Genomic DNA, 20,186 nt, shown 5'->3' on the forward strand with positions numbered 1-20,186 from the left:
CCCCTCCTCCCCTCCACTCCTCACTCCTCCCTGTCCTCCTCTCCCTCTCCTGCCCCTCCACCCCTCACCCCTCCCTGCCCTCCTCTCTCCCTCCTCCCCTCCACCCCTCACTCCTCCCTGTCCTCCTCTCCCCCTCCACCCACCCCTCACTCCTCCCTGTCCCGTTGCAGGCACAGGGACAGCACACCAAGTCTTCAGAGAGTCATCAGGCCTCTCCCCACCCCCGCAGCGTGTGCCCAGGGATTGCACAACAGTTATTCTGGCCCTCAGAGCTTGGGTGGGGGGCCAGGGTGCCTTGGGAGCCCACCTTCCCAGGAGTAGCTCTTGAGGGGTTTGGTGTAGCAGCCCAAGAAGATGTGCTTCCTGCCTAGCTGTGTCTGGAGTTAGGGATTGAGAGGTCAAGGGTCAGAGACAGTGTGGCCCAGCTTCTGGGACTGTGGCTCTCTTGAGGTAGACTTGGCTTTTCCTGGGACCACCTCCACCCACCCCCGCCTGCCCCCTCCCCCACCTTCTTGGTGGTGGGTGCGGAGGGTGGGACAAGGCTCAGTCTGGGACGGCTGCCGGAGCTGTGTGCGTCTGGCCAGTAAGAAGGCCAGGACCCAGCACCGGGTTTCCAGGCAGCGCAGCCCAACAGCAGGATGTCAGGCCTGGGGTGCCTCCCGGGGCTCTGAGGCCTGGCCCGGGTGGGGCGGGGGTGGGGGGGGAGGGAGCTGCCTCTAGGCCGGGAAAGCTGAGTCAGGTGGGCAGGCCCTGCTAAACACTTCCCGGCTCCCCCAGGGCTCCCCACCCCTGCTGAGCGGGGATGGGGTGGGAAAGACAGAGGGGGTCCTCTCTGAGGGGCCCAGGTCTGCACCTGCCTGAGGCTGCAACTGTCACGCAGAGCAGGGGCAGTGGGGATCGCCCCGGCCTGCTGCCCTTGCCCTCCAGGGCTCCCCTGGGACTCCTGCTGCTTCACCTCCAGCCCCCGACCTCGTCCCACCCTCAGCGCCTGCCCTGCTCCAGCCTCCACTCTACCGGCTTCTACCCCAGCGCCCTTGAGCTCAGCCCCAGATGGGCCCAGCTCCAGCCCTGCCCTCCCCTCCCCGCTCCCTGGCCAGTGCCCCAACCCAACTGCCGTCCTAGTCTCTGCTCCGCTTCTTGCTGCCGCCCAGCCCCTGGGGACCCGCCTGCCCCAGGCCCAGACCCTCGGGTCAACAACCATGTCCCCTATGCCAGGCCCCAGACCGGGCACTGGGGACCCAGACATAAGCCAGCCTCCGTCTCCAGGAGCACCCAGGTCACGGGCTGAGACCTCTGGCCTATTGCCTCCTGCCCTCCAGCCTTTACTGTCTGGGGGACCGGCTTCCCCCGCACACCAGTCTCCCCATCTCCTCCTCTGCCACCGCTCTGCCGCCGCCCTCACCATCCTCAGCCCAGCACCCTGCCCAGGAGCTCAGCCTGCCACCCAAGCCCCATCTATAAATAACCGTTCAGGCCCCACCGATCACAGCCCCACCATGGGCCCAGCCCTCAGCCCGCCAGGGCACGCTCCGAAGAAGCCAATGGCCCCCTCGCTGGGTCTCAGGCCAGGAGCTCCGGGGAGGAAACACCAACTTCCCACTGATAGTGAGCCCGGGAGGCCAGCTGGCTGGCTGGTGGGCAGGCGGACGGTCGTCTGAGGGCCGCAGGTCAGGCTAGGAGAGGAGTCCCGGTACTCACAGGGGGGACGAGGGGAAACCCTTCCATTTTGCACGCCTGTAACATCCAGCCGAGCTCCGAGCCAGTCAGGTCCCCTGCCTCGGTGGGGGCCAGTGCGGAGCCCCTCAGGATGGGGCGCCCCGTCGGGGGCTGGACGAACTCAGGGCGGGCACAGGGCTCAGGCCTGCCCCCTGAGCTACGGGAGCCCTGGGTGAGCCCCCTCCCTTGACATTGCAGGGCCAGCGCAAGTTCCTGATTTTATCGAAGGGCCTGCCACTGGGAGATAGTCCCCTTGGGGTGACATCACCGCCCCAGCCCGTTTGCATAAATCTCTTGCGCTACAGGAAGTCTCAGGCCGGCTGGGGCAGGTGGTGCTCCAGGGGCTGGCCTGGGAGGCCATGGGGGCCAGGCCCCTGCCCAGAGGAAGCTGGAACTGTGAGGGGCGGTCTTGGAGGCTGGGGTGGGGAGAAAGAGTGGGACGGAGGAAGGCTAGCTCTACCACAGGGAGGCCATTGCTTCCCCCAGGCCCTGCTGGGGCCCCCTCACCCCACAGATGCCCACTGCTCTTGAGATCCCCGTGTGGCCAACAGTCACTTGCTTGGGGTCAGAGCTGGTAGGGGTGGCTTCTCGGGGTCTTTGTTTTCTGGGGTCAGCCTGGCTGGCTGAGAGCTCTGATCTAGCAGAGTGCCAGGCCTGGCTCTTCTGGGTCCCCAACCCTTATGCTCTGTCCAGCCCAGGGCTCAGCATAGTGCCGCTTTCCCCCTCCCTCTGAGTTCCTTCACAGCAGCTTCCCTGCCACCAGAGGAGGGTCCTGGGTTCTTACACCCTCCCCTCCCAGTTTCCTGAGTACCACTGCTTCTTCCAAATCCCTAGGGGCTCTATTCCCATCCCAGATTTCCCAGTTTTCCCACCCCTTACTGATACCTGAGAATCAATCTAGTCTTCCTAGTTTACAAACCTTTCTTGTCCATCCACTCTCATTTTCTTACCCATTTTTTATCCATCCATCTATTTACTCATCAAGCCAACCATACATTCATTTATTTATCAGTTTATTTAGCTGTCCATTCATTCATCCATTTATCTGTTAGTCCATTCATCCATCCACTTATCTGTTTCTCTATTTGTCCATCTAGCTATTGATATGATCATATGTTAGCTCATCCATCTGTTATTGATCCATCACTTTATATTTTCATCTGTTTATCCACTGTGTATCCAGCTCTCAATCTGCTCATCCATTGGCTCATCCATCCATCCATCCATCCATCCCTCTATGCACCTATTCATGTATTCACCCATCTATCCATTCATCCACCTATCCATCCACCCATCCACTCATCCATCCATCTCTGCATCCTGCCAATATTAACTGAGCTCCAGGCTCTATGCTGAGTGTTGGGAAAATAGGTAAGTACTGGACAAGATCTCTGCCTTCAGAGGGCTCCTGATCTAGTCTGGAAGATAGGGATGAATAGAGATATTTTTTTGATCCATTGATCTCTGGGGAGTCCACTCTACTGGGGAAGAACTTCTTGAGCATTGAGTTTCCTTCCATGTGTAGTCTAACCCTTTGTTTTATATCCCCTTCTCACTAAGACTAGCCTGCCTCCTTCCCGTCAGTGGAACCCCAGGCCCCCAAGCGCTTCTTCACTGGCAGCAAAGACCAGGGATTGGCAAGGTCTGGGTTCACTATTAGATTTATTTCACTTCCATCTTCATTGATTTTTTGCATCTGCACTTGGGACTCTCCAAGGGGTCCAGGTCACAAGTTCTCAGTACTCCCTAGGAACCTAACCAATGCCCCTTCCCAAGGGTAGGGGAGAGGCGGCTGACCTGGCATCAGTCCCATCCCTGCTCCCCACTTCCCCAACAAGAAGGCCATGTCCCAGCTGACTGCATGTGTGTGGGGTAGGTTTACTTCATGAGTCCCAGATCCCGCTTGATGTGTTCGTTCATTCATTCGTTCGTTCATCCATCCATTCATTCATTCCTGTCTTGGTTTGGTTTGTTTATATGCTTATTTATCTATTCATTCATTTATTTAATCACTAACTTTTTATTGAAGGTCTTCCATGGGCTGAGCCTGGTAAGTGGGCACAAATATGAACAAGGCATGTCCTGGGCCCCCAGGAATTCACGGGCCTGCAAAGAGAACACGCATGGAAACAGATAGTCTGGTCTCTGAGGAGGTTGCTAGGTGCACCAGGGAACAATTAATTTGGTCAAGTTCACAGGTAGGAAAACACACGAGGAAGCTGAGGAAGGAGCCTGAGCCAAGGCAAGAAGGTGGAAGAAAACAAGGGAACAGGGAGTCCCCATCCTGTGGCAAGAAACAAGACAATACAGGAAAGCAAAGAGCCTTGAGTGTCAGGTCAAGGATGCTGGGTTGCGTCTGGGGGCAGATGTGGAGCCCGCGCTGCTTGGGAGCAGGGAATGTGGTGCTCAGCTCCTCGGGTGCAGGCAGCAGGCCCTGTCAGCTAGGTGTTCCTGAGGCCTAAGTCTCGAGGGGCCCCAGGAGAAGGAAGAGATTCCATTATCCCAAGTTTGGCCAAGCCCAAGGGGCCTGGATACGGAAGCCCCAGATAAGATCCAGGGCTGCCCATCTCTAAAAATGGGCAGAATGACTCTCAGTCTCTGTGCAGTCAGTACCGGTATCTGTGTGTCCATTCACACAGCAGCAAGCCCTCCCTACCCTTCCTTCCACTTCCCCTCCTCCCAAAATGCACCGGGGGCCTCTTCCCAGATTCTAAGCAATTCCGAGCAGCAGGAAGGGTCTGATAATCTGATAATCCACCACCCCAGGGCTAAGAGCTCCTAAGGGGTGGGGGGGAGGTAGTGGGCAATACTTTTCTGAGTGCCCAACACTGTGTTGGGTGCTTCCACCCTTGTGATCTCACGTAACCAAGACAAGCATCTGTTAAACTGAGGCCCAAGAGGTCAATGACTTGCTCAAGGTCAAGCGTGTGCACGGAGAGCTGGGGCATCAGATCTGCCTTCTGGGTCCTTACGGAGAGGGAGGGAAGCAGAAGGAAGAAGGAAGAAGACTGAGAAGCCAAGCGCAGAGAGAGCAAGGCGGCCGGGGGGCGGGAGGGAGAATTGGAGAGGAAGAGAAAGAGGAAAAAAAAATGGGAGAAAGAGTCAGGGAAGGGAGCAGAGAGAGGTGATAAAAGAAAGAAAACAAGCAAGGATGATGGGGGAAGGGAAGGGCAAGAGGGAGGGAGAGAGGAGCCGGGACAGCCTCCTCCTTCGGCAGGGCAGTAGAGGAAAGGGGACCAGAGAGGGTCCACCGGGTGCCTCGGGCCTGGGCCATGGCTCTCATTCTCATCAGTAAGAAATGGATTTGAAACAAAAAAAATCTTGGGAGCTCCAGAAAATGAGAGGCAAAAAAACCATTTTTTGAAATTATTTTATTTTTTGAATAGGTAACATACGCACATGGTACAGAACCACCCAGTTCCCCTCCCAGAGGCTCCCTCCCCGTTACCTGCTTCTTGTGCATTTTTCTAGAGAAGTCTGAGCAGACACAAAAATAAAGGCAGATATATTATTTTTAAAATTTTACACAGAAGGTAGCATACCAAACTCTGGTTTTATTTTTCCCTTAAATCCATTCATGTCCAGACATAGAGAGCTGTCTTGTTCTTTTTAATGACTGTATAGTATTTCACTGTTTGAATGGATTGTGATGTTTTTTAAAGTAAGCTCTACACCTGACATGGGGCTTGAACTCACGATCCCGAGATCAAGAGTCACATGCTCCACCCACTGAGCCAGCCAGATGCCCCTAGATAGTGATATTTATAAATCACGAGAGACCTCATTCATATAAGAGTGCACGAAACATTTCTGTAGAGTTTAAGGAGAAATTATAAAGCTAACCCCAGGGGTGCCTGGGTGGCTCAGTTGGTTAAGCATCTGACTCTCGATCTCAGCTTAGGTCTTGATCTCAGGGTTGTGAGTTCAAGCCCAAATTGGGCTCTACGCTGGATGTGGAGCCTATTAAAAAAAAAAAAAAAAAGAAAAAGCTAACACTTCCGTAGCCACCATCCAGGTCAAGAAATAAAACATATCCAGCACTCCAGAAGCATCCCCAAATGTCCCCTTACAGATCTCTCCCTCTCTCTAGAAATAACGCTATCCTTAACTTTTTTGGTCGTTATTTCCTCGATTTTCCTTATAGTTTTACCACTTCCGTAAACATCTCTAGAGTTTAGTTTTTATTGTAACAGATTTTAATCTCATATAAAAAGATTCAGGGTGTAAATATTCTTTTGGGTCCTACTCCTTTTTCCCACCATCTGGTTGCTACATATATGTAGCTGTGGTCCATTTCCATTGCTGTATCGTATCCCATTGTCTACGAATTTATTTAAACAGTCTCAGGGATGGACATTCAGGTTGTTTCCAGTCTTTTGCTATTATACATCATAATACATCAATAAAATTTGCTAGTTTACACATATGCAAGCATATGTCTAGGATAAATTCACCAAAAGTTGAAATGCTGGGTCAAAGGCAGTATTTTTATTTTTTTATTTTTTATTTTTATTTTTTTAAGGAAGCTAGAGGGGAATATAGGGAAGACTTGAGTTACATGTTTCCTGGGCTGGATGGACTTGTAACGCTGGCTCAGGATGCCTTTTCTCATGCTTTTATGTTTGTTTGTCTCTAAAAAAGCACCCTTCAACAGCGAATAACAAAACATATTTTTCTGCCTTAAGTGAAAACAATGTAGGAAACAGACTTTCTCCTGTGGAAGTAAATGTTTGAAGGGAAATTAAAATGTTATCAATTCTCTTTTTTCTGTATTTAATTTTTCAAGATTAATTTTGACGGTTAAGAGACTAGTACCAGAGGGGTGCCTGGTGGCTCAGTTGGTTAAGTGTCTGACTTTGGCTTGGGTCATCATCTGGGGGTCCTGGGATAGAGCCCTGTATTGGGCTCTGAGCTCAGTGGGAAGTCTGTTTCTCCCTCTCTCTCTGCCCCTCTTCCCACTCGTTCTTTCTCTCTCTCTCAAATAAACGGATAGAATCTTTAAAGAAAAAAAATCATTTAATAAATTTTTTTTTTATTTTTTATTTTTTTTTTATTTTTATTTTTATTTTTTTTTAAAGATTTTATTTATTTATTTGAGAGAGAGAGAATGAGAGACAGAGAGCATGAGATGGGGGAGGGTCAGAGGGAGAAGCAGACTCCCTGCCGAGCAGGGAGCCCGATGCGGGACTCGATCCCGGGACTCCAGGATCATGACCTGAGCCGAAGGCAGTCGCCTAACCAACTGAGCCACCCAGGCGCCCCAATAAATTTTTTTTTTAAAGATTAGTACTGGAAAGAAAGTCACCACAACTAAATACAGGCTGAGTCAAAAACCCTTGTGACCTCCTTATAGACACTAATAAATAGTGTCAGAAATTACCTAAAATTGGGGCGCCTGGGTGGCTCTGTCAGTTAAACGTCTGCCTTTAGCTCAGGTCATGATCCCAGGGTCCTGGGGTCGAGCCCTGCATTGAGGCCACTTCCGTAAACATCTCTCATATAAAAATATTTAATCTCATATAAAAAGAGATTATTGGGCTCCCCAAACCCTAACCCTAACCCTGCTCAGTGGGGAGCCTGCTTGTCCCTCTCCTTCTGCCGCTCCCCGTGTTTGCTCTCTCTCTCTCTGTGTCAAATAAATAAACAAAAATCTTTAAAAAATTAAAAAAAGAAATTACCTAAAATTGAAATTAAAAGCCCTTAAATTATAAGTAATGTTGAAAATGACATACCTCTCATATCTTAACTCATTGGAAAAAAGACCAGATAATTTATTTGGAAGGAATTTTTGACTCCCTTCTTTTGATGTCAGAGAAGATGTATTTTTTTTACTGAGTTATAATTGACACATACTATTATATTAGTTTTAGTTGTACTGCATGAGAAATCTTGAGATAGGTAGACATGTTGTCATATTGCCCTTGATCAAAATTGTACCGACTTACCCTCCTCCTACCAGCAGCATGTGAAAACTGCTGTTTCCCCACTCCGCTGGACAAGTGGGCAGCCCTGTGGGGAGGCAGGGAGGCCAGGCAGGCCTGGGTAGTGGACGGCCAGGCAGCCCTTTGCCCTCACTGGACTGGGCGGGCTGCTGAGGGGGTAGGCTGGGTGCTATTGCAATCTCAGGGCAAGCAGGCAACAGGAAACGTGGGTGCTGCGTCCTAGAAGCTGAGTCCCCAGAGGGGAACATGACCCCGGACCTCGCAGACCCCTTAGCCTCAGCCCCAAAGAACCCTAAAACAAGAAGGGACCGGCACCCCCTCCCTGCTCTCCCAGCAACTGGTCCCTCTGGGGAGTGGACAGAGTGTGTGGGAAAACTCAGGCCTCAGACGGAGAGCTGGGAAAGTTGACCCAAAAGAGCTGAGCCCACGTACAGAAATGGCCGTCTTGCAACTTCCTCTCACGGTTGAGACATGGGAGAGGCTCCTTGGGCCACAGTCTGCGTTGCTTGGGCCCCTCAGAGCTCCCCAGCTCTGGTCAGAGCACCGGGCTCGCTCTTTGGTGCATGAGGACCTCCAACAAGACTCCTGTCCTCGTGGGGCTTGTTCTCGAGCAGGAAAGACAGGGAGAAGCCCGTACTTGAGAGCGTTTCCCTGCAGGTTAGAGGGGGACGAGCGCTAGAGGAGAAGAGTGGCCGGCTGGGTGAGGAGCCGAGTGGGCAGGGCAGGCCTCGCAGACTAGGGGCTATCTGAACAAACTCTGGAAGCCAGCAAGGGGGCAAGCTAAGCGGACACCTGGGAGAAGAGCTGCAGGCAGGGACCCCAGGCCGCACAAAGTGTGAGGCCGAGCAGCAGGGGGCTGGTGGGAGGTGAGGCCAGAGATGCTACCGGCCGCTGAGGCAGGTAGGGCCTGAGAGGCAAACCCTGGGTGACGTTTCGTTTGGACTCTGAGTGAAACCCAGGGGACACTGCAGGCAGGGGGCCTTCTCTCCCATTCGCCTCTGAGGTTGGTGCCGTGGTCATCCCCATGGTACAGATGAGAACACTGAGGCTCAGAAGTGGCCCGTGCCCCGCACATCCTGGCTCAGCCCATCTGAGCGGCGAGGCCGCAGCCCAGGTCTGCCTGAGACCCCTGAGACCCCAGCCCCCGCCCACATAGCAGGCGTCAGAAAGTGCTCGTGGGCCGCGACAGAGGGGAAGGACCAGGATTTGTTGAGCCCCTACTGTCTACCCGCATTAACTCAGTCCACCCTCACTTAATCCTATGGGGCAGGCGTTTATTACCGGGGCTATTGTACGGAGGAGGGAAACGAGGTTCAGGTGGCTGGGGGGTGCACCCAAAGACACAGAGCTGGTGAGTGGGTGGGAGGTGACTGCAGTGGCCCTGGGGCCAATGTCCCCACCTCAAGTTTCTCCCCTGGGTATTTCCCTACCTAAAAACCTTCCTTAGTTCTTGCTTGCCCACAGGCTGCAGTACAAAGCTCTGAGGCCTCTGCCGGAGCCCCCAACCCCCAGGGTCCGCCCGCCCTTCCACCCTCCCACACCCATGTGGGCCAGCCCCACCCCCTCCTCCAGCCAGAAGACGCTACTCAACATTCCCAGAACCTCTTTCTCAATCTCCCAGGCCTTGCTCACAGGCCCACCCCTTCCACGCAGGCCTCAGTCTCTCATGGGCTCTCCTCCTCCAGGGTGCCCCCCAGACACACCCTTCCCGTTTACCTCCATCTCTTCCCAGCCCCCCCACCCCAGTCTCTCCTCTTACTCTGTACCAGCCCCCCAGCCCCAGCGGCCAAGAGGCACAGGTCTCCAGAGTAGCCCGACCTCCTCCGAGGCCTGAATCTCGGCCACCCCTCCTCACCCCTGTCTCCTGCTGACCAGGGCTGTAGACTGGGAGCTCACCTCCTGGCCACATCACTCAGCCTCCGGCACCTCAAACCCACCACCACCCACAGCGACTTCCTTCTGCTCACCACGGGCAACACCCCCCACCCCTGCCCTGCTCACTCACTGAGGACAGGATGGCTTCCCCTCCAGGCGTAGGCCCCCTCCTCCAGGGAGCCCCTTCCACCGTCCTCTTCTATCTAGGTACCCCTGGATCCTTCCCCACGATTGGCTGTGTGGCCTCTGGGCAAGTTCCTTCCCCTTAGGGAAGCTCAGACAACTCAATTCTATAGAGGGATCAACAAGACCCACCTCCCAGAACTGTTCAAAGGACTGAAAGAGCTCATCTGTGTGAGTCCTTACTGGATATGCAGTAAGGGTTCATTTAGTGCCCATTTCCCTCACTGGCCTCCACACACATTTACTGAGCCTTGTGGAGGTTAGGAGTGTGGCTCTGGAGACCTTGATATGAATCCTGTCCCTGCCCTTCATTCTCTGTGTGGCTGAGGGCAAGTCACTTCTCAGGGCCTCGGGACCCCCATCTGTTAAATGGGGGCAATAGTTGGCTGCACCTCACAGGGGTGTGAGAATTCAGTGAGACAGCAAGTATGATGTTCATGGGCAATGTGCATGCCCGGCGTCCTTCCAGAGGGAGGAAGGCTCAGCCCTGTCCCTGAGGGCTCACGATCCCAGCAGAGCTCCTCTCCACAGCCTCCTTGGGAAAACAGAAATGCAGGGAGCCGGGAAGCTGGTGGGGCCGAGCCCCGAGATAGCCCCACTGGCACTTTGCTCTCACCCTCCCTGTGTGAGCAACCAGCTCTCAGGAAGAGAAAGCCGGACAGAAAAGCGGCCCAGGTCTGGAACAGGGACCCTGTGATAGGGTGAGAGGGCCTTTTGGAAAGAAAAAGGAAAGGTAATCATTATACAGCCACCATCATGGGCCCAGCACATTGGATCTTTACAGCAAGGCTATAGGACAGGGATGATCTTCATCTCACAGATGAGAAATGGGGCTCAGAGCGGATACTCTCCCAGGTCACAAGGCAGAGCGGGCCAGACTCCGGATTAGACCCAGGCTTGTCTCAAAGCCTGCACTCTCAGCCCAAAGCTGCCCAGTGTGTATGCCATGAGTCCTTGGGAAGGGGTCTCTGTGCATATGACGGGAAGGCCCTGGGGGGAGCAGTGGTCGGGGGCAACTTTGACTTCCGAGCTGTGAGACCCAAGGCTGGTTTGAGGCTGCCCAGGGCTCTCGGGTGGGGGTGTGGGCAGCCCAGGGTGCGGAGCAGAAGGCATGGGGCCTGGAAGGAGTTAACTGCATGAGGGGCCTGAGTGAATCAGAGGCTCCGCAGGCTGCGATGGAAATTCCCTGTGCATGGCGTGTGGTCACCCAGAAAAGGGAAATGGTGCTTTTCGGAGCAGGGGACGGCGGGGGCTGGAGCCCGGGAGCAGACGCCTGCCCGGGTGGGGCTGGCGAGGGTGTTGTGACCAAAGACGCCTGGCCTCAGGCTCTGCTTAGGCCCTGGGTGGGAAAAGGGAGGCCAGGGCCAGGCCTGGCCATTCTAGGGTGTGCCCATGGGCCCTGAGGGATGGGTAGGAGTTCGCCAGGCCCAGAGGAAGGAAGGACACTCAGGCCATGGGAACTGCTGGCACCAAAGCATAGGGGTGTGACTCAGTACGAGAGTCTGTCCCCCATGCTTTTTCTGGGGAATTCTTTCCTGTCCTTCAGGGCCCATCCCGAGTGATACCCTTCCCCACCCTAGGAAGCAACATCTCTTCTTTTTCATGTCCCGAGGCCTCAGTTTCCCTCTGGGAGCTCTCAGAATCCTGTAACTCATCTGCCTTCTCCACAGGCCTGTGGCCAGGGGCCGCGTCCTGGTTCTAGAGGCAGCTTGCCCCCGGCACAGAGCCGGCACCGAGTAGGCGCTTGCCGTTTGCGAGATGACGGCTCCACAGAAGGGGACCCTGGGGCCCAGAGAGGTTGGGAGAAACGCAGTCAGCCAGCTGGCTCTGGCTGAGTGGGGCTCAGGCCAGCGCTTTGGCCTCAGCTGGGGTTTCGTGGGAGAGAAGAAACGGGGCAGGCGTTCTTCCCTCAGAAGCCCGGCCGTGGGTGTCCATCTGACAACCGTGCCATCCAAAGCCTGCTTCTCTCTCAAGCATCAGCCCGGCCCTGCTCCTGCCCTGTCACAGCGCTGGGAGACGTCTGTCCTGCCACCGGGGAGACTGGGCTATGAGATGGAGCGAGAGGCAGTCAGGGACACAAGGGGACGAGTCTTGAATCTCAGGCCAGACACGCTCTAGCTGTGTCGCCTCGCACGCGTGCCTTCCCCTCTGAGCCTCGCTTTCCACTTAATGCTGGAGGCAGTGGAACAGGCTTGTTCCCGGGGACAGAAAGAACGGACTGAGGTAAACCGCGAGCCTCTGCACCGGTGTGAGGGAGCCTGTTACTAGCAATGAGTGCTGTGCTGCCCGTCATCTGTCCCGGGAGCAGGGTCCTGCTGCAGGGCCCTCCGGCCTGCCGGCTCCTAAGCAGGCTGTGCTGTGGCCTCAGGCCCGGTGTCCGTCTGTCCCCGTTCGCTCGGCACCACGTGACGGCCTATGCCCCACACCAGCCCAGGCAGTGAGTGGAAGCCCGGCTCAAGGAGAGTAGTGGCTGGGTCCTCCGTCCAGAAATATGCCCTCTGAGCTCCCCAGGTGCCCAGAGCGTCCCCGAAGCGCCCAGACTCCTTGGCTCCCGTGGGGGGTAAGGGCGCCAGAGAAGCCATCCTCAGGAGGGACGGGCACCATGGTGGCGGCCATTGGCGCTGGAGCTTTTCCAAGCGCAAAGGGGAACTGAGAAGTGTGGGAATGTGCCTCGGGCAGGCCCGAGTGGGCTGGGTCCGGGTGGGAGCGGCCGCGCCGAGGAGGCCAGACCGACGACGGGGTCCTGGGGGGTGAAGGGGAGAAGGGGGCCTGCTGGCCACTGACTGTGGGGCTGGGGTCGCCGTGACGTGTCTGCAGGTTGTCCAGACAGAGCTGGCCGGGCATCGGGAGGCCGGGGAGCTGCGTGGAGAAGGAAAGAGGAAGCCATGGGGGGCGGGGGGTGGGGCTGCTGGGGATGCAGTGGGAGTGGGGGCTGGGGGCCTGGAGCCACGTCGCCACAGCCACTTCACTTCTCCCGGTTTCGGTTTGTAAATAGCTGCCAGCTCTGGGCAGGCGGGATGGGCCCTGCCCCTTCTGTGGCCTGTGTCCAGGGAGGCCCAGGTCTGAGGAGCTGCAGATGCTCAAACCCTGGATTTGAGGACCCCGGGAGGCAGGGAGGCTGGCCTGGCTTTTCGCCTGGGTGGGCAGGGTTGGTGGGCCCAGCACTGGGCAGCCCTGACCTGTGGTCACTGAGGTAATGCAGCTGGGACAGAACTTGATGACTTGGCCACATTGGGCTTATTTATAACTGGGCCTCCGCGGGCAGAAGCAGCTGCTGAGCCGCCAACTCAGCACTTGGGCTGGCCCAGGGCACCGAGGCAGGGGACAGGATAGTGGGGGCCAGCCTGGCCTGATGGCCCCCAAGTCTGGGCCTCAGGGTCTTGGGATCCCCAAGGCCTTTCTGGCTGGAACCAGTCCTTGTGCTTTCTGTGTTGTGCAGGCCTTGAGGTTCAGGGGTTCTACGGGCAAGATGGGTGTCCCAGAACCTCCTAGACCAAGAGGGCGTCTGAACTCAGTCAGTGGACTGGTCAGTTCCCAGGAGGCTCACGCCTTGGCCTCCGTGCAAAGCAACTTTTCCTCCAGAGGTCAGGCGCTGTCAGCAAACTCAACAAGAAGCAAAGTCATCTCCCCTCCGCTTCTTGCAATAGCCGTGCTTAAAAACAAAACAAGACGCATTCGGGAAGAGGGCAGTGCCAGCTCCTGAGGCCTGGCCTTCAGGGTGGCAGCTGACAGAGGAGGAAAGATGTGGGTCCCTCCTGAGCCTCCCACGTCACCCCACATGGGTACCCATCTCCTTCTTGGGCAGGAAGCCTGGCCCTGCCCCCACCCTCCAAAAGACCACTTATCTTTCTTCTGAGTAAGAATGTGAGGGGGGGGTCAGTCCCCTTCCCAAGGTTTGCAGGATATAAAGAGGTTCCTAAAATCTTTCTCCCACTTTTGAATCATCCCGGGTCAACCTTGTCACCTACTACCCTCTGTCCCATCAACACCCTGTCTCCCAAACTAGGTCCCGGCCTTCCCACCTCCAAGCCTTGTTCCAGTCTGGCCCCGTGCCTGGCATGCCCTTTCCTCCCCCCTAGTCTCTCCAAGTCCCCTCTCTGTCAGGGCCAATGCCAAGCCCTGCTCTGAGGGTCCCAGCCTCAGCACTCGCCTGTCCCCAAAGCAGAGGCTCTTGAAATATAAAATTCAAGGATGATGCCAGAATTGGAGCAGAAATGGGTGAAAGATTTTAGACCCTGAGTGCCATAATCACTACACAAAAGAGGAAGCCAACATCCGGCGTGGGGCAGGGATGGCCAAAGGCACTCAAAGCAAAGGACAGAGCTGAGACCAGAGCTACGCACCCTGACTCCTGGCCTAGAGCCCTGACCCCCGGACCTCTGACCTCCCCGGCCCCAGCTTGGCCTTGCGTGACGGCCCCGCCTGGCCCCTTCCACTTGGTGAACGCTGTTGGGGATGGGAAGGAGGGGGAGCTGGCGCGATGGGGGGGCACCTCGGGCTTTCCACCACCCAGGTCTGGGACCCGGGATGTCAGGCCTCCCTAGGCCCCTCCGGGCAGGGTCGGGGCGCCCAGCCCAGAGCCGCCCCGGGCCACAGCTGCCCCTGTTTCCACATCGGCAGTAGCAAGTCCGGCGCCTGAGAAAACAGGAAGCGCCCAGTCACCACAGGAAGCGTGTGTGCGCAGCCTCCCCACCCCCGGCCCATTGCAAAACGCCAACAGCCCCATTACCACAGGCACCACACAGTGGCGGGGAGAAACGCTCTGGCCGCCAGGCCTCCCGAAGAACCGGACAGAAAGACTCCAGCCCTCACTTGCCTGGGCCAGGCCACAGGGTGAATGTCCAGCTGTGGTCTCGAGGAGCCTGGGGTCTCCTAGGGTTCACGCCTCAGGCCTTCCTCTGGATTCTCAGCCCCATCCCAGGCTGGCCTAGGCTAGGCCTGCTTTGGCCATCATTAAATCAGAGTATGGGGTCAGGGGTCATAGGGAAGCCATTTCTCTGACCTGGTGGTTGGTGCTGGAGGACTCCGTGCCTGGCCTTCAGACCCTGACAGGGCCTGATCCCCAAGCCTCACTGAGGCAGCCGGCCTAGATCCCGCCACCCCCACGACCCCAGGGAGCCGTCTGCTGTCAAGTCCACACCTGCCACACCCTGTGCCCAGCCCCAGCCCTTCCCAACCAAGACCTCGCTGGCCCTGGGGTCCTGCCCAGGCTAGCCCTTAGGAGACCTGAGCCCTTCCTCATCCCGCCCTGCCTGCCCCGACTCACCTCCCATTTCTGGCCACCCGGACTCAACCCTTGGAAGGAGATGGGAGTGCAGCAATGCTGAGGCCCCGTGCCTGGGGAGGTCCGTGCTCCGCCAGCCCCGGGGACAGCAAGGAAAAGAGAAGAGAGCAGAGCATTTCATGGCTATAATAAATCAAAGGGGGAAGTCAGAGCAGGAGAAATAAGAAACTTCCCTACCCTGGGCACAGGGACCTGCCAGGCAGCAGCCCCCGGCTCCCCACGGCCTTCCCTCCTCCCTCCTGCCTCCGTGGCCAGGGCCCAGATCTGGTACTCGCTCCTCGGGCCTAGGGACCCCACCTGCCCAGAGACCTCCTGGGCAGCCAACACTTCTTGCTGTGCATCCTGGATCCAGGCACCTCTAGGGTTGGGGCCTCAGTTTCCTCCTCATGGACACAGAAATCCCTGGGGTGCGTGCTGGTTTGGAGAGTGAATGCTCAGGCTGCCCAGCAGAGAGGGCTGAAGATGGGTGCTGCCCCTCTGGACGGGACAAAGGGATCACAGAGATGAAGGGAAGGTGAGGCGTTCTGGAAATTCCCAGTGGACAGTTGGGCTCGGCTGGACAGATGTCTGTGAGAGCAGCCAGGAGGGCCAAGGCAAGAGGCTGGAGTACAGAGCAGAGGTGGGGAGAGCCCTAGACTGTGAGAGTAGGCGGGGCCTTGACCTCAACTCAGCTCCTGGGCTCTCTCCAGCCAGACCCAGGGGCCCAGGGCCTGGGGGCCACTGTTTGTACCCGGCACGTCTTCCTGAAGTGTCCACTCACCATAGAGACTGAGAGGGGAAACTTTATTTTTTTTTCCCTCCCACCCCCAAGATACTTTTTTTAAAGGCAGGAAGAGAGCTCACATATTAAAAAGAAGGATGCAAATCTGTATGAATTTTTAAGATAAAACAAGGAATTTCAGAAGCATTTTAGCTAGTTTTGGGGACACTATGAGCTAGGCCCCCAGATACCCAGCAGAGCCTCCTCAGCCACGCGGGTGCCTTGTAGACACTCAGGATGCCTCCACTTGAAGCCCTCCCGAGACGGTGCGCTCACTCCCATACTCCAGGGGTCTCTGCTCTCCCTGGGAGCAAATGCTCCTCAGCCTCAGCCCTGGGTCTCCAGAGGATGCCTCCTGGACAGCTGCCAGCCTGGAGCGCCCGGCTAACCAGAGAGCGGGGCAGGGCCTGGGATCTCTCTGAGCCTCTGAGATCACGCTGCTTCACTCCCAAGCTTGTCAGGCAGATAAGGTAAGAAAGCACCGTGACTGCTGGGAGCCCAGGCTGCAGGGCCAGACACATCGACAGCATGCAGTGCGTGGCCCTGGCCAAGGGACCTCACCTCCCACCCTCAGTTTCCCTACTCGGAAAATGCCTGCCTTGAAAATCCGCACAGAAAGACCAAGGAGCTCATGGGATGGGGCCTCAGGGTGCTGGTGGGGCCTGTGTCACACGGCGGCCACCACTCCCGTCTCCTCCCAGAAGCACCCACTTCCTCCCTCCTTTCCCTTTCACCTGCCTGAGGTGGGGTGAGAACCTCTGCTCCCTGCTCTTCTCTGCACCCCCAGGGCCTCTGGCCCCGCTCTGACCTGTCCTGATCTGGGAGAGTGTTAGAGCTGGGGTTCCCAGCCCTACCCCCAAGGCACGCCCTCTGCGAGAGAGACCTTGGAGGTCCAAACTCCCGCCTTAGCAGGACTCCCCACTGCTGTTCACACCCCTCCTGCCCTCACGCAACACCCCACTTCTGTCCTCAGACAGCCACACCCATCTGAACCACCGGTGGCTTTCGCCAGGCGCTTTACTCACTAACATCTCATAATCCTCACAGCTGCGGCTATCCTTACCCCCATTTCAAATATGGAAAACCCCGAGGCTCAGAGGGGAGGAAGGTCAGCGGGCCAGAAAGGAGCAGCTCGCAGATGAGAGCTGAGTGCTGTCCGCTAACCCGCTGGGGATCCTCTGCAGACTATGAGGCAAAGCAGCACCTCTGTTTGGAAAAAGACTTCGAGCCTTTTGGGGTGTCACTGCTGCCCAGGCCCCGTGGTCATGGCCTCTTCCCAGCTCCCCCTGCCCTGTCTCCATCACCAGAGTCTCTTGCTTCTCCTGGTCCAGGTTGTAGGATGTCAGAGTTGGAAAAATTCCAGCCTCGGGAGCCCATGAGAGCAGAGAGTATAAAAGCGAGAGAAAGGTGAACAGTCTCCTGAATCAAACGCTATCCGTGCTCCTCCTGGCTCCGGCGCATGCACACCTAAGCAGGGGCACTTAACCGCCCGGGGAGAAAGCCCTAGGGGAGCAGTGTTCCCTGACAGTTAGAAGCAAGGCATTGGTGCCAGGCATTCATGGGTTTAAATCTCAGCTCTACAACAGAGTCCATCCCCTGGGTAAGGGACTGAACCCTAGAACGGAGAGAAAAATGCTTCTCCTGGCCTGGAGATTTCACAGAAGGGAAGTTTGTTTCTAGAAGCCAAGGGCTCAGCCCCTCTTCATGCATGGTCTCATGTAGCCTCGCAACAGCTCTGACAGGTTGGTACTATTATTATAACTCCCATTTACAGATGAGGAATCTGAGATGAACGAGTCTTCCCCAGGTCACACAGCCTGGTGGGGGCTTGGACCCCAGTCCTGAGTAACTACAAGTCAGACGCATTTACGCTGCCTCAGAGAGGTCCCCCTCCTTCTCTCCTAGGAACTGTTGTTCTCTGCCACCGCCAACCCACAGGGTCCGGGGCCCTGAGTGACGAGTTCAACCATGACTGGATGGCCCTGCCCAGCTGTGGTGCAGTCCCCAAATGCCTGACTGCCCTTGGGTTGGGCTCGCGGATGGCTTCCTGGGCACGCAAGGGGTTGGGACCAGCTGCAGCAGGGACTCCTCCAGGCGCTTGTTTGAGGCCACCCTACCCTGTAACCATGATGGGTGTCTGACTCTCCCGTGGAGGGGTGTAAGTCCTTCTAGGGGGCCTGCCAGTCAGGCAACCAAACGGAGAAGCCAGACTTGAGCTTCCCTCTTGTTTAGGCACCTTCCAAGGCCCTGGGAGAGGCTTCAGCAAATTTATATTGTGATTTTGTAGTCTTTTCTTTTTCTTTTTTTCTTTTTTTAAGATTTTATTTATTTGACAGAGAGAGACAGAGCGAGAGAGGGAACACAAGCAGGGGGAGTGGGAGAGGGAGAAGCAGGCCTCCCGCGGAGCAGGGAGCCCGATGCGGGGCTCGATCCCAGGACCCCGGGATCATGACCTGAGCCGAAGGCAGACGCTTATCGACTGAGCCACCCAGGCGCCCCTTGTAGTCTTTTTCTTAAAGACTCAAATTGTATAAGCATTGGGCTCTACGAAACCTAGCTCTGTCCCCAGGATGGGGACAGTGGAAAGCGTTCCATCCTCCTCTGCACTTGCATTGTGTGACCTCAGGTGAGACCCTCGCTTTCCCATCTGTGCAAGGAGGATGAAGCCTGGCGTCAGGCGGGTACAGCAGGACCAATGAGAAGGGCTCGGGGTACCTATCCTTTACAAAAGGCTCAAATCCTCCGAGGGCTTTTACCAGCCTGCACTTGTTCCGTCTCCAACAGCCCGGGGGGAGTAAGTGGAGCCTCCTACCCCCACTTTCCAGCTGCGATCACGGAGGCTGGGAACTGAAGGCACAGGCCGGAGCCCCTCCTTCCCTCCCCCCCCTCCCTGGGATCTCCACCCAGGATGCCGAGCCCGGCGTGGGGGGAGTGGGGAACAGAGGGTGCGGAGATGGCGCGGCGGAGGCAGGGGGAGGAGGCGGCGTCCCGCACTGTCTCACCGCAGGACCGACCTCGGCGCTTATCTGCTCGCGCAGCTTCCGCCCCCCCCCAGCCCAGCCCAGCCCCCAGCCGCAGGCCGGGCCCCCGCCCCCGCCTCCGGAGCGCCGGCCGGAGGGCCCCTCCCCTGGCGCCCGCCCCCAGGGAGCGTCGAACTGCCGCGGGTCGCTGCCCGGCCGAGCGGAGAGGGGCCCGGCCCCCAGGTGAGGAGCCGGAAGTGATCAATAACTCCGGAGGGGGGGAAGCGGGGGCACCGGCGCGGGGCGGCCTCCCGCCCCCAGCCCGCCGCCCCGGGCCACCCCTGCCGAAGCCGGGAGGGAGGCTGCGAGGGGAGAGGAGCGGGGTCCGCGAAAGCCCCGGGAGCAGGAGGAGCGGCGGGGTGGGTCTACGCGGGGTTCTGAGGGACACGAGCCCCCCCCAAACGCACGCGCGCGCGCGCACTAGCAGCGCCCATGGGCGTCCCTGGCACAGATGTGGGAGGGAAGAGAGAAGTGGAGGCACCTTGGAGAAAGTGAAAAGCCAGCCACAAAATCGGGAGGAGACGCCCGCCACGTGCAGCCGGCAAAGGTTAAGCATCAAAAATACATAAAGAACTCTTGCAAGTCCATGGGGGGCGGGGGGGGGGGGAAGAAACAAGGAATCCGGCAGAAAAATTGTTAAAAGACATGAGCGGGCATTTTTAAGAAGAGGGAGCACACGTGTTCAGTGAATATCTGAGAGATGCTCAAGCTCACTGGTGTGGAAGGAACCACAAAGACGGACCAGGGTGGGATGCTCTTTGACACCACTGGGAGGGCAAAAATGAACAAGCCGGACAGCACCACGTGTTGGACAAGAGGTAGAGCTGCGCAATCTCCAGGGCATTGCTAGTCAGCAGCTCTGTAACCACTAGAGAAAACAATCTGGCCTTATCTTATAAAGCGGAGGCCCAGCCTATCTCCACACCCCCACCCCCCAGGCGTAAAATCAAGAGAGACCTTGGCAGGTGCTCCAAGAGACCCGGGCAAGAACGTTCAAAACTGCTCAGTTCTTAATAGCAGAAGTCTTGAAATAGCCCAAAAGTCCACCAACAAGAGAGTGGGTAAATAAAATACAGTGGATTCATCCACACAGCGGCCCGTGGTTCAGCAGTTAAGCAAGCAAATGAACCAATTTCACATAATAACATGAATGAATCTTAGTACCATACTGTTGAGTGAAAAAGCCAGTCCCAGAAAACAAATACTTGCCCTTCCTGTGAAGTTCAAAACCAAGCCAAAACATATCTCTACAAATAGCAATGTTGGTTCCTTCCTTTTAATACTTTTGTTATTAGGAGATGACAGAAGACATAAGAGTAAGTCTGAGAAATTATGAGAACCGGTAAAAAAAAAAAAAAAATGTAGTTGATTTACCAGGCATCAAAGGAACACATAAAAATAATTTG

General features: G+C 56.5%; 1 protein-coding gene across 2 annotated transcripts in view; it reads right to left on the bottom strand.

Moving 5' to 3' along the window:
- The window catches only part of SPI1 (Spi-1 proto-oncogene), a 15,061-nt gene extending 13,103 nt beyond the window's left edge, over positions 1 to 1,958 (bottom strand). For both annotated transcript variants that reach the window (XM_032415003.1, XM_032415002.1), the window contains exon 1: positions 1,699 to 1,958. In XM_032415003.1, the coding sequence (XP_032270894.1) occupies positions 1,699 to 1,743 (45 nt within the window). In that variant the 5' untranslated portion in view covers positions 1,744 to 1,958. The remainder of the gene's footprint in view (positions 1 to 1,698) is intronic.
- Between the last annotated feature and the right edge of the window lie 18,228 nt (positions 1,959 to 20,186).

Source organism: Phoca vitulina, unplaced genomic scaffold (genome assembly GCF_004348235.1).
Source record: "Phoca vitulina isolate PV1807 unplaced genomic scaffold, GSC_HSeal_1.0 scaffold16, whole genome shotgun sequence".
NCBI lineage: Eukaryota > Metazoa > Chordata > Mammalia > Carnivora > Phocidae > Phoca > Phoca vitulina.